Raw genomic sequence first — 14,480 nt, forward strand, 5'->3', positions numbered from 1 at the left:
AAACTGAAAAGTGGCAAGGTGGGACGTATACCCAGGTGTGTCAGATTCCACAAGGATCACACTCCTGGTAGTGTAAGATAATAGAAAATGTATATTCATCTCTGCCCCTGGTTCCTGGCATGGCACTCCTAAATCCCTTGTGATTTCCTAAGTGATAAGAGTGTTAGGAGTATCTTTAAATATTTGGTCTTTAACCCTGATTCCTGACACAGAGCTCCTAAATCCCTTGGAAATTCCTGGGTGATAGGTGTGTCTTTTGACCTGAATGAAGTGACTCTTGGTGGGCTCCTGGATAGCTTCAGGATGGGGGCAGGTCATCAGGAAAACCAAGCCATGATTAGAAGCTTGGAACTTTCAGCCCCACCCCCCCATCTTCTGGGAAGGAGAGGGGACATGGAGATGGAGTTAATCATGCCTACATGATGAAGTCTCCACAAAAGTCCCTACAGCACAGAGTTCGGAGAGCTTCCGAGTTGGTAAGCACATCCACAGGTCGGGAGGGTGGTGGACCACAACACCACAGGGACAGAAGCTACCATGCTAAACCCTTCCAGACCTTGCCCTGTGTACCTCTTCCTCTGGCTACTCATCTCTGCCATTTATCACGTCGCCTATTATATAATAATATATGAGTTCTGTGAACTGTTCTAGTAAATTATGGAACCATAAAAGGAGGTCATCAGAACCACAATTTATAGCTGATTGGTCAGAAGCACAAGTGACAACCTGTACCTGTGGCTGGCATCTGAAGTGGGTGGTGGGCAGCCTTGTGAGTCTGAGCCCTTAACCTGTAGCGTCTGTGCTAACTCTGGTTAGTGTCAGAATTGAATTGTAGGACACTCAGCTGGTGTTGCAGAATTGCTTGGTGTGAGAAAAATCATGCATATCTGGTCACAGAAGTGTTCCATATGAGTAGTGAGTTTTTCCTAGACAACTACCTAGTGTGTCCCAAATTCACCTGTGCTTCATAATCCCCTGGGCTGACTCTGGTAAAATAGAGATTCCCTAGCCACATACCAGATAAGCTGTATTTCAGACCAGAACAGAATCAGAATCTCTGGGGATGGAGCTCAGTGATCAGTGTTCTAATGTATTTATTCTCTTTGGTCACTACTGCCTACATAGGCAACCATTCTAATGGCTTGATGTGTCTTTTTGCTTGTATTCTTAGCATATGCATATTACTGTCTTATATGAATGCATTTCACCAGTCTAATGGGTATCAAATAATCTCTCATACTATTATTATTAATAGTAAATACTGATATGGAGTTTCTCATGTGCCAGGCACTGCTGTAAGCATTGTACATATACTAACTAATTTAATCCTCACAACCCTATAATGTATATACCATTATACCCCCTTTACAGAAGAGGAAACAGGAATATATAGAGGGGTTAAAGAGCATGCCCACTGTAACATAGTTATTATATGAGGAGTCAGGTAGAGCCTTACATAAGTTATTATATAAGTCATATTATATATATGTGATTATATAATTATATAAGTCATAAGCTATTATATAAGGAGTCAGGTAGAGCCTTAGCTCTGCTGTATACCATACTGCCTCTCATAATAGATGGATTATTATCCACTGAAGCCTACCCAGGGCTTCCCTAGGGATGGGGGGAGGAGGAGGGAGTACTTGAGGGGCTTGGAACAGCAGCTGGTCACCAGCTGATACAGAAGTATTTTAATACTTAACAACTGGGGGACTTCCCTGGTGGTCCAGTGATAAAGAATCCACCTTACAATGCAGGGGAAGCGGGTTCAATACCTGGTCAAGGAACTAAGATCCCACGTGCCATGGGGCAACTAAGCCCGCCCGCCTCAACTACTGAGCTCGCGAGCCTCAACTAGAGAGCCCACGCGCTCAGGAACCTGCATGCCACAACTACAGAGCCCACGTGCCCTGGAGCCTCCACACCACAACCAGAGAGAGAAAAGCTGCATGCCACAACTAGAGAGAAGCCCGGGCACCACAACGAAGAGCTCGTGTGCTACAAGGAAAGATCGTGCGTGCTGCAACTAAGACCCAATGCAGCTAAAAATAAATTAAATAATCTTTAAACAACTGGGATAGTCCAACTAGTGGAATCATCTGAAATTACGGCTGAATCCGACACAACTGAAGAACAAGTAACGGTTCCCTGTTTCTATGCTGAGGTCGACTGTGGTATTTATGCACAATGTTTTGGTTTTGGTTTTTTGCCTCCTCTCAGAGCACAGCTTTATGTACTTCATCTCTGAGCATGGCTTCCCTGTAGATGGAGCGTATTTCTCTGCCCCCCGTTGACTCTGAGCTCAGCCTTTAGGACTTGCTCATAAATGTACGTGGAAACGGCTGCGCCAGTTCTGAGCAGAGGCTGAGAGCGGCAGCCCACAATCCACCTCTCTTGATGGTCCTGATGCACTTCTCCTGAGCTCCGACCCTGTGTCCTGAGGACAGCCAGCCACAGAGGGTGGGGCTCCTTCATCACGGGAGCAGAATACACCTGAGCTCTGCCTGCGGCCGCGGGTGTGCTAAAAAGCTTAACAACTGCCTCCCCGGAGAAAAACCGACCTGGTTGGTACACTTTGCAAGTGTGTGGCATTTGCTGATTTCTCACGGTGGCTGACTCATGCTCTCAACGTGGTGTTGTTGAATGTGGGGCTGGGAAGAGACAGATCTCAGGGGCCTGGTGCTGACTGCAGCACGTGCTGCCTGCAGGCTGCACAGTCAGCTCACAGCCCCCAAAACTGGTTGCTTAGCCACTATAGGATTTATGCAGTGCTATTATAGCGAATGCTGACAAGTTCAGTTTTATTTCACCAAATCCAAATCTCCTCTGATTCTCTTTTATTTCCCAAACATTTCTCGTACTAGTACCAATAAGAATACTCTGATCTACTTACAATGGCTTCCAGTTTATTTCTACTCAGGCTTTTGAACACATTCTTTTTTTTTTTATATAAAATACTCTTCTCTTCCCTACATCTGGAGGGTAGTGTAGTAAACTATAGAGAATTCAGAGTCAAAAACTCATTTTCTGGCCCTGGCACAGTCCCAAATTTGCTGTATGATTTTAGATGTTGCTTGACTTTCTCTAGGTTTCAGTTTCCTCAAGCGAAATGAGGGTTGTCTCAGGTGATCCAATCTTAAACTTTAAAATCTATGCAATTGTATTTATTCTTTAAGACCACCTCTCCCATAAAGTTTTCCTCACTGCTTGTGTTAATCTCTTCCTACTCTGAACTTCTTTAAACTTTATTGTTTATATCAAAATTTAATTTACCACTTATAGTGGAATCACATTATTGTCTCTTATTAGCTCAAGTATTTCAGCATGTAGGGGTGCTGTAGGTGTCCCTCTTGTTTCAAAACAATTTTTTTGCTCCTTCAAACACTCCCATTCCTTTGAATCTCATGCCATCGTACTGTTTTACCTACGACATCTCCAAGTAGTTGTCAGTTACTGACCTTCTCAATCATTCCCTTGATTCATTGCAGATCTTGACACCTTGGATGGTCTTCCACTTCATGGCTTTTGGTGACATACCCTGGATGACCCATCCAACACCCTGTCTGCTCTGATTTTTCCATCGCCCTGTTTCTTCATCTTTTCCTCTTCTCCATCTCAGAAACTCCCACGGTCATATCTTTGCCCTTGGCAACACCAATAATTTTACCACTTTCCAAATCTCTGTTTCAAGCTACCCTCTCTAGATCACTACTTCCTATTCTTCTAGCTTATTACTCTATCATATCTGTCAAGCAATTATTTGACCTTCTTGAGACCTCTAATCAATGGACACTGTCACTTTAAACAATCAGTCACCCTTTCTTGTTTTGCTTTCCTGTTTCTCTGGAATGGATTTTATATTCTTATCATTATATCCACTCCTTTGCCATCACACTCACTCATCTCCCCAATACCATGTATCTGTATTCTTTCTCCTTTCTCCTGTCACTGTGGATGAGGTGACCTACTCACATCTGAGGTCAAATCTGCCACTCAGGGTCTGCCCCAAATGTCATGTTCTCTCACCTTCTTTAACACTTTGCTATCCTGCAATCAGGCTCCCTTCTCCTGCATCGTAAGTCCTTTCTTCCTACAGAATTATCATCATTTGCAAATCAACATGCTCTAGTATGTCTAATTTTAAAAACACCTCTCACTTGGTCACACATCTCCCTCCAGCTGCCGTCCCACTACTTTATTCTTTTCCGCAAGACTCTTGGTTACATCTATGTATTCCTGCTGCTGATTCCTCTTTAGCCATTCTATACATAAGCAGCTTCAGTTGGCTTTGGTCTCCCCCGTGCCCTGGAACTGCTCTTGTCTAGATCACCAGTGATCACTATTGCCCAATTCCATGGTGATTCTTTATCTTACTCGACTTTTGAGGAGCACTTAATATACTCGAAACACCCAGTCATTTTCACACTCCTATTTTTCATCTACCTTGCTGGCTTTTTCTTCTTAGCTGCCTTAACTGGCTCCTCCTCTGCCTGATTTTTACATTCTAGAGTTTGCCTTAGGTTGGTTCTCAAAGCATGGCCCTGTATCAGCACCATCTGGAAACCTGTTACAACTACCAATTCTCAGCCTCACAACTGGTCACATTAGTTAACTTAGGAATCACCCTTGACTCCTCTTAGTTCTCACCCTCATGTCCAATCGACCAGCAAGCCCTGTTGTCTCTACCTCCAGGATATATTTCCAATTAATTTGCTTCTCACCATCTCCACCTCGAGCTCCTTAGTCCAGGTCTCTGTCCACACTCACACGTATCTTCTGTTGCTTCCTCCCTGCTTCCACCTTCCCCACTTCTCCTTTCCCTCGCCATGAGCTATTGGCCACACGTCTACCAGAGGGATCTATTTCAAATATAAATTAGTAAGGTAACGACCCTGCTGCTCAAAACCTTCCAGTGGTGTTTGACTACAACTCCACTTAGAATACAACTCAAAGTTCCCTATGCAGCATCACGGGATCTCACTACTGTCCCTCTCTCTGACCTCACCTTCTACTTGTTCTGATGCCCATTTTCTTCCAGCTCCATGCCTTATTTTCTGTTTCTTCTCTCCTCAGGGCCTCCATATTTGCTGTTCCCACTACCTGGAATATTCCTTCCCCTGAGTCTTTGAATGGCTGCCTCCTTCTTGTCCTTCTTGTCTCAGCTCAAATGTCCCTTCACAGAGGGGCCTTCAAACCCCCTAATGGAGTGCTGTCTCTCTCCCCGAGACACTCTCCATACATTATACTGTTACATTATGTGACACCATTTATTATAATCTGAATTTGATGTGTTTACTTATTTATTGTCTAGGTTTGCCCATAGCATGTTCAGCTGCATATGTCTTTGGCTTCTTAATTGCTGTATTTCCATGCCTAGAACAATGCCTGGCAGTGAGTAAATCACCCCCTAAATGAATAAACCTTATAAGAGAGAGAAGATTAAATCAGGAAGGCAAAAAGCTTGTATAAGGTAAATCCCTAATTCACCCATAAATGTGGCAAGATGCTCCCTCTATAAGAGGTAACTGAGACCCATCAGCAGATTCCCAGCTCACTTTCAATATGGAACATGCCCACAGGAATCAAGGGGTGCAAATGTATCTACACAATTTCAATTACTCTGTTTTTCTTTCTTTCTTTTTTTACCACCCATATTTGGTTGAATTAACTGCTGTGAAATCAGTGTCATGTGACTCCACGGGAACTAGATATTATTCTGTAGTATTCCACACTTCAGTTTCTGCTACCCCAATAAGTCGATGTGCTGTGCAAGACAGAGACTACATCTGACGTTTCTCTTCTAGCACCTGCATAACAAGGAAGTAATAGGTAAATCTAAGTCCAACTACCAAATCACTGGCTGCTCAAACAAAGCTACCAGGTTCCTGAGTTTCAGTAAATCACAGAAGCTCTTAGAACCATGAGGGATAAAATAAAATAATAAATGAATCAAAATAAAATAAAATGAAGAAATAAAATAACAAATCTTAAAATAAATTTTGTCATCTCTTCCCTTCAATGTAGAACTTGTAGTCATTCTCAAAATATTTTTTGAGATACTTTGATGTGCTAATAAGCCTTACAAAGTCCCATAGGTTCAGGATCCATGACCCTCTAGAATTTTTTCTGTAACCGCCAACCATGCCCTCAGTCCCCAGGGCCATCTCCCATACTCCAAAAAGAAATGATGTTCAGTGTTGAGAAACAATGAGATAAAGCAAATGACTGCCATACCTTTGATAGATGCTGTTAAATTTTCAGTTTGTTTCTGGCTAGCAGACTCCTTGGTATTCACAAAGTTCTCCGATTTTGGAAGACTAAGTGTATCTGAGGATTCCTGTTCTGAAACTTTATTTTTCTGGGAATCTTAAAAAGAAAACCAGAACAAATATTTTAAAGTAATATTCTGGACAACGATACAATGACTACTAATGTTTGTATTACAATGAACGAGGGGCCTTTCCCCCCACCGTCTTTAGAAAGACTAAATGGAAGAAAGCCATTAAGAGGCTGGGATTATCATTATATGACAAATGTTTGCCATTAACAAACAAGACAGTATCTGTAAAACTCAAACTCCCAAGGGGCTAGCTGGTTCTTTCTGGGCCTTATGACCACATAGTAGTTGTTACCTTGTTGGCTTATGAAACAGGGACCAGGTAATTTGGCCTACTTTTACTTGGCGAGAGTAACTAAAAGGTGATATTTTTTTAAAAGTTTCCACTCTTAAATCCATTTATTACTATGAATATGTAGCTCTTTATTAAAATGCACTCTAAGAAATCAGTGCAAAATGAAACAAATTTTAAATAAATATATCAAGGACTGGGGACGCAAACACACTTCAACTTGTGTGTACACCAACCCTGGCTAAATGGTGGTGGCTGCCCAGAGGACTGTGTTGAAGAAACTGTGGCCTCGCCCTCTTTCAAGGGGAGAGTAGGTTTGATTGGTTAGTGTCTTCTGCCCAGGGTGCAGGTGGCAGCACAAGCACCATCAGACTTCATCCCTGATTTAGCCCCATCACATCTACAAGTCATTGTTCCAGACTTAATCTTTGCTTGGCAAACTCTGTGGTAATTGGCTGTGCTCATTCCAGGCAGCTGAATTTGTGGTATTGTACAATAGAAAATCCCTCTATCTGGGCATTTTAACCACCCAGTTTATTAAAGAGAAGCACTAAATTTCATTTCATCCCTAAATTCTTCAACATGCATCTCCTGAAATGAAGACATTCCCCTACACGTCCACAACAGCATCACCAAACCCGAAAAAAGTTACAGTAATCCAACAATGCCCTCTCATATAGAGTCCCTAAATCAAACTCATGTAATTCATCCAAATATTTTTGATAGCAGTTTTTTCTCAATCCAGCATCCAAAATGTATGTATCACAAGTAGTTTTTATGCCTCTTTTGTCTTTTTTATTATAGAACAATCACCTCATGTTTAAAAAAAATTTTTAATGACATTTACTTTCTTTTTTAACATCTTGATTGGAGTATAATTGCTTTACATTGTTGTGTTAGTTTCTGCTGTATAACAAAGTGAATCAGCTATACATATACATATATCCCCATAACCCCTCCCTCTTGTGTCTCCCTCCCACCCTCCCTATCCCACCCCTCTAGATGGTCACAAAGCACTGAGCTGATACCCCTGTGGTATGCAGCTGCTTCCCACTAGCTATCTATTTTACATTTGGGAGTGTATATATGCCAATGGTACTCTCTTACTTTGTCCCAGCTTATACTTCCCTCTCCCTGTGGGTACATCTCTGGGCTTTCTATCCTGTTCCATTGATCTATATTTTTGGTTTTGTGCCAGTACCATACTGTCTTGATTACTGTAGCTTTGTAGTACAGTCTGAAGTCAGGGAGTCTGATTCCTCCATCTCCATTTTTCTTTCTCAAGATTGCATTGGCTATTCGGGGTCTTTTGTGTTTCCATACAAATTGTGAAATTTTTTGTTCTAGTTCTGTGAAAAATGCCATTGGTAGTTTGATAGGGATTGAATTGAATCTGTAGATTGCTTTGGGTAGTAGAGTCATTTTCACAATGTTGATTCTTCCAATCCAAGAACATGGTATATCTCTCCATCTGTTTGTATCATCTTTAATTTCTTTCATCAGTGTCTTATAGTTTTCTGCATACAGGTCTTTTGTCTCCTTAGGTAGGTTTATTCCTAGGTATTTTATTCTTTTTGTTGCAATGGTAAATGGGAGTCTTTCCTTAATTTCTCTTTCAGATTTTCCATCATTAGTGTATAGGAATGCCAGAGATTTCTGTGCATTGATTTTGTATCCTGCTACTTTACCAAATTTATTGATTAGCTCTAGTAGTTTTCTGGTAGCATCTTTAGGATTCTGTCATCTGCAAACAGTGACAGTTTTACTTCTTCTTTTCTGATTTGGATTCCTTTTATTTCTTTTTTATCTCTGATTGCTGTGGCTAAAACTTCCAAAACTATGTTGAATAATGGTGGTGAGAGTGGGCAACATTTTCTTGCTCCTGATCTTAGAAGAAAGTGTATTCTGTTGATTTTGGATGGAATGCCCTATAAATATCAATTAAGCCCATCTGGTCTAATGTCTCATATAAAGCTCGTGTTTCCTTATTTATTTTCATTTTGGATGATCTGTCCATTGGTGAAAGTGGGGTGTTAAAAGTCCCCTACTATTATTCTGTTACTCTCGATTTCCCCTTTTATGGCTGTTAGCATTTGTCTTATGAATTAAGGTGCTCCTATGTTGGATGCATAAATATTTACAATTGTTATATCTTCTCCTTGGATTGATCCCTTGATCATTGTGTAGTTTCCTTCTTTGTCTCTTGTAATGGTCTTTATTTTAAAGTCTGTTTTGTCTGATATGAGAAATGCTACTCCAGCTTTCTTTTGATTTCCATTTGCATGGAATATCTTTTTCCAACCTCTCATTTTCAGTCTGTATGTGTCCCTAGGTCTGAAGTGGGTTCTTGTAGACATCATATATATATGGGTCTTGTTTTTGTATCCATTCAGCCATTCTGTGTCTTTTGGTTAGAGCATTTTATCCATTTGCATTTGAGGAAATTATCGATATGTATGTTCCTATTACCATTTTCTTAATTGTTTGGGGTTTGTTTTTGTAGCTCTTCTCTTCTCTTCTGTTTCCTGCCTAGAGAAGTTCCTTTAGCATTTGTTGTAAAGCTGGTTTGCTGGTGCTGAACTCTCTTAGCTTTTGCTTGTCTGTAAAAGTTTTAATTTCTCCATTGAATCTGAATGAGATCCTTGCTGGGTAGAGTAATCTTGGTTGTAGGTTTTTCCTTTCATCACTTTAAATAAGTCCTGCCACTCCTTTTTGGCTTGCAGAGTTTTTGCTGAAAGATCAGCTGTTAACCTTATGGGGATTCACTTGTATGTTATTTGTTGCTTTTGCCTTGCTGCTTTTAATATTTTTTCTTTATATTTAATTTTTGATAGTTTGATTAACATGGGTCTTGGTGTGTTTCTCCTTGGAGTTATCCTGTATGGGACTCTGTGCTTCCTGGACTTGATTGACTATTTCCTTTCCCATATGAGGGAAGTTTTCAACTATAATCTCTTCAGATATTTTCTCAGTCCCTTTCTTTTTCTTCTCTTCTTTTTCTGGAACCCCTATAATTCAAATGCTGGTGCGTTTAATGTTGCCCCAGAGGTCTCTGAGCCTGTCCTCCATTCTTTTCATTCTTTTTTCTTTATTCTGCTCTGTGGCAGTTATTTCCACTATTCTATCTTCCAGGTCACTTATCCGTTCTTCTGTCTCACTTATTCTGCTATTGATTCCTTCTAGAGAATATTTAATTTCATTTATTGTGTTGTTAATCATTGTTTATTTGCTCTTTAGTTCTTCTAGGTCCTTGTTAAACATTTCTTGTATTTTATCCATTCTATTTCCAAGATTTTGGATCATCTTTACTATCATTACTCTGAATTCTTTTTCAGGTAGACTGCCTATTTCCTCTTCATTTGTTTGGTCTGGTGGGTTTTTACCTTGCTCCTTCATCTGCTGCACATTTCTGTGTCTTCTCATTTTGCTTTACTTACTGTGTTTGGGGTCTCCTTTTAGCAGGCTGCAGGTTCATAGTTCCCGTTGTTTTTGGTGTCTGCTCCCAGTGGGTAAGGTCGGTTCAGTGGTTGTGTAGGCTTCCTGGTGGAGGGGATTGGTGCCTGTATTCTGGTGGATGAGGCTGGATCTTTTCTTTCTGGTGGGCAGGACTGAGTCCTGTGGTGTGTTGTGGGGTGTCTGTGAACTTAGTATGATTTTAGACAGCATCTCTGATAATGGGTGGAGTTGTGTTCCTGTCTTGCTAGTTGTTTGGCATGGGGTGTCCAGCACTGGAGCTTGCTGGTCTTTGAGCGGAGCTGGGTCTTAGCATTGAGACAGAGATCTCTGAGAGCTCTCGCCAATTGATATTATGTGGGGCCCGGAGGTCTCTGGTGGTCCAGTGTCCTGAACTCGGCTCTCCCACCTCAGAGGCTCAGGCCTGACACCCGGCCAGAGCACCAAGACCCTGTCAGCCATATGGAATTATCAAGATAGTGGTCACTGGCAAGTGAAACCACAAGAGGAGAGGCCCGTGCTGTGCCTGGCTCTGCTGAGCACTTTTCAGACATCAGCTCATTCTGGCAACAGGGAGACTGGGTCAGCGAGGCAGGATGGTGTCCGTAAGGTGGGCAGCACTCAGCAGGTGCAAGGCCTGAGGGGCCCTGTCGAAGCCTTTGGGAAAGGCCGACGGGGGCCAGGACTCTGGCCTCCTGTGGCTGCAGCCTCTTTAGCATCTCCTTCCTGGCGTCAAGTTGCTCTCACTCCTGCTTTGGTGGCCGTGCCTTTACCCTGAGGTTCTTCATGAGGTAAGCGCTCCCTGAGGTGATGCGTGAAAAGCGTGGGCCTCACTGAAGTGTGAGAAACGGGGATGGAGCCATGGGGCCAATGACATTGACGTTTTTGAAGAGTCCGGGTCAGTTGTCTTATTAAATATCTACATTCTGGTTTGTCTGATTGTTTCCTTTTGATTAAATTCAGGTTAAGGATTTTTGGTGAGAATTCTACACAGGTTCTAGGAACAATATTCATATTGCATTATATGAGAAAACATCTAATGCTAGGTTGTCTCACATATGGTAGAAGTTTGATCACTTGGTTAAGGTGGAAAATGCCATCTCCCTCTATTGTAAAGGCATATTCTCCTCCTCATAATTAGCAGGTAATACGTGAGGTGATACTTGGAGACCATGTAAATGTACTGTTCTCCAACAACCTTTCATTACTCCCTTGATTTTTAAATTAGTCAGGTCTTCTTAATGCTTTTAGGTAAACTTTAAGCATACAGGATGAAAACTAAATTATATTTACATTTTAGTTTCCTCATATAACTCAGCCAAATCTATAATATATAGGTCACACTGTGTTATGTCATTAGCTGTTACTGAGACAAAAAGTGGTAGGAACTAGTTATGTTCTACATTAACAGGAATAAGAGCTACATGAACATATTACCTGGAGGAAGACTGGATGTATTTTGAACAGCTGTTTTGCTTGCATCCTCGTCTTTCTTGGTAAAAGAAGGCAAGTTTTTGGAAAGGGTGTCCAGATAATTAAACTTAAAGGAAAAATCAAAGATTTATTTTAGACTTACACATGGCTGAAAGGCAAGTGCTACAAGCATGCTAAGTTGGTAAGCAGTGATAAAAGCATATTTTTTAAGGCCCTGAAAAGGAAGTTTTCAAACTACAAGTTGTTCAAGAAACTGATTAACTCAATTCTGGATTTTGTTAATTAGTCATAATTTCCCATAATTTCTTGTCAGGCAGCCTCTGGTTAATAATAACATCTGGAATTTTCACTGAAGCACAGGGAGTTCTGAACACATGAAAATCCTCCCTTTGCTTGAGAGTTTCAAGGTTTCATAGGAGAGGAGAGCCATGCTCTCCTTCCATGGGCTTCCAAGAAATCACAATCTCTCAGTGTTGCCTCAGCAGCTGATGGGTGAGGACATTTCAATAGAATAAAAACTTCAAAATGGGATTTATCGGAGGATAATCATCAATAGGGAGAATTCAACCCAAAAAGAGCTTAAAATAGATGGGAGAACATAATTAATAGTGATAATGCAAGGCAGGGAGGTAGAGCTGTAGGAATACACTGGCAAAGAATTTCCCTCTCACATGCTGGTGAGGACATGATTTGAAGAGCATGGGTTAGTCAATTGGGTTGATGCTTGAAGCAGGAAAGAAACAACATCAGGATAGGTAGGTTACATTAAAAGCACAGGCATTGTATCAACTTCTATGAAGACTCATTCAATTTTTGTTAATTACATTCAATTACCTGAGACTGATATAACTTGCTTAGTTCAGATTTGCAGTATGGAGATATTGCTTTGTTCCTAATTTCCTTTAGATAGTTTTGTGTTTTTTCAATTTCCTTCCTGGTGGATATTTCCATAACGATGCAAAAGAAGACACAGAACATTAACAAAAAAGTGTTATTTGCTTTTGTTTCAGCTCTAAATCCCACAGAAAATGGGGATCACTAACAAAACTGGTAAGAATTAACTCGGGCATTTTTTTGTCAACTTGCTTCAGTTCATCTTCTGCTTCTTCTAGAATCAGTCACATTTCTGACCTCAGAAATTAGACTTTCATGTGAGATAGGAAATAATGATACCAGCTGGTAGTCTGGTTTTACAGTTGATCTCAAAAGGCTACAAACCACATGCATGACCTTTTTGCATGTCTTTCCATTTCTCTGAGGTTTAATTGACAGCTAGATTCTACTGATTTCCAAAATTTCAGTAGCAGTGGTAACACTGAAACCTGGGGAATGAATGGCTTATGAATAATGCAATTAATGATCACAAAGTAAAATAAAAACAATCATAATCTTGCTAGCTGACTTTCCATATTAGAAAATGTACTGGGGAGGCAATAGTCCAGCTAAAAACTACACTTCCCAGCCTTCCCTCTATATACGGATAGCCAGTAAGATGTAAACTGAAGTCACTGGGTAAGACTTCAGAAAGCTTTTAAAGAGGGCTGACTCAGCTGGAAGGCTTTCCCTTTGTCCTTGCTTCATCTCTTTCCTACTTCCTAAATTATGAATGAAATGACTGTAGCTGCAGCAGTAATTTTGCAACTATGAAGCAAACTTGAGGATGGAAATCATGTGCTAAGAAGGATGGAACAGAAGAAAGGAAGGAAGCTTAGTTCCTGATGATGATGTGGCACTGCCTGCCATGGACTGCCCACTTCTGACTTCTTTTACATTAGGAAAAACAAACTTCTTTCTTGTAAAACACTGATTTGGGGGTTGTCCGTTAAATGCAGCCAAACCTAACCCTACCTGAAAAAATTTTCATTTTTAAGTGCTTATTGCATGCCAGGAAAACTTTGCAAAGTACTTTGCATTTAATCTTACAATAACTCTATGAGTTACTATTATTATCCCCATTTTATTCGTCAAAAATTCAAGGCATAGAGAAGTAACTAGTAAGAAGTAAAGTCTGAATTAAAATCCAGGTTGCCTGCACCAAAGCCCATGATCTTGAGAAGTGCTTATGCAAGTCAGCTGTTAGTGAACTGACAGAGATCTTAGATACTAGGTGGTCTAATCATCCTCATTTTATAGATAAGCAAACTGAATTCCTGAAGTAAATTTTACTGAAGTAAAACAACCAGCTGGAATCATACAGTCTGCAAATAATCAAATTGGAGCTGATTCTAGGTCTGCTGGCTCTAAGAACAGTGCTCTTTCTCTTATACTTGATGGCCTCTCTGGAAATACTGGCTGAATGAAAATCGTCTTATTTAAACAGCTTGAATTTCTCATTAAAATCTCTCTACTGCCTCACTGGATTCATTCATCAATCTATGGCAGTCTGGCTATTGCCTATCACTCTCTTAAAATTGTTCTCACAAAAGAAATCAATAAACCTTCCAACCGATAAGCACAAATTCCTCTCTTCATTCTCCTTTCTGATTCTTCCATGGCATCTGACATTTGTTGACTACCTTCTATTTCCTTGAAACTTTCTCCTTCCTTAACCCTCCTCCCCTGTCCATTTTCCACGTTGCCAGCCCTTCTCTTTCTAGGACACATATCTAATTATGTGTTTCACTTTCTTCTTCAAAAACTTTTGTTGGCTTGTCATTCCTACCTATGGGGTAAAATTCGAAATTGTTAATGTTTCAAAAATTTTTTTAAATGTGAATGGATAACACATGCAAATGTACATAATTCAAAAAGTAGAAAAGAGTACATAAGGAAAAGGAAGTCCATCTTGCACTATCCCCTAACCTCTCAGTCTCCTTCTCCACAGGCACTCACTGTCACCAGGCTCTTGGATATCCTTTCAGGGATATTCTACAGGACAGTATATACTTCTAGTTTGACCTTGTATAGAGGGGTGGCCCATGAGACCTAAGGTCTTATCTCACTACTTCTCCAACACATTCC

At 40.7% G+C, this 14,480-nt stretch overlaps 1 protein-coding gene across 1 annotated transcript in view; it reads right to left on the bottom strand.

Moving 5' to 3' along the window:
• SPAG17 (sperm associated antigen 17) overlaps positions 1-14,480 on the bottom strand; it is a 219,757-nt gene that overhangs the window by 16,572 nt on the left and 188,705 nt on the right. Inside the window, 3 exon segments of the mRNA XM_065887534.1 lie at positions 6,238-6,369; positions 11,523-11,625; positions 12,354-12,453. Of these exon segments, the coding sequence (XP_065743606.1) occupies positions 6,238-6,369; positions 11,523-11,625; positions 12,354-12,453 (335 nt within the window).

Source organism: Phocoena phocoena, chromosome 1 (assembly GCF_963924675.1).
Source record: "Phocoena phocoena chromosome 1, mPhoPho1.1, whole genome shotgun sequence".
Lineage (NCBI taxonomy): Eukaryota > Metazoa > Chordata > Mammalia > Artiodactyla > Phocoenidae > Phocoena > Phocoena phocoena.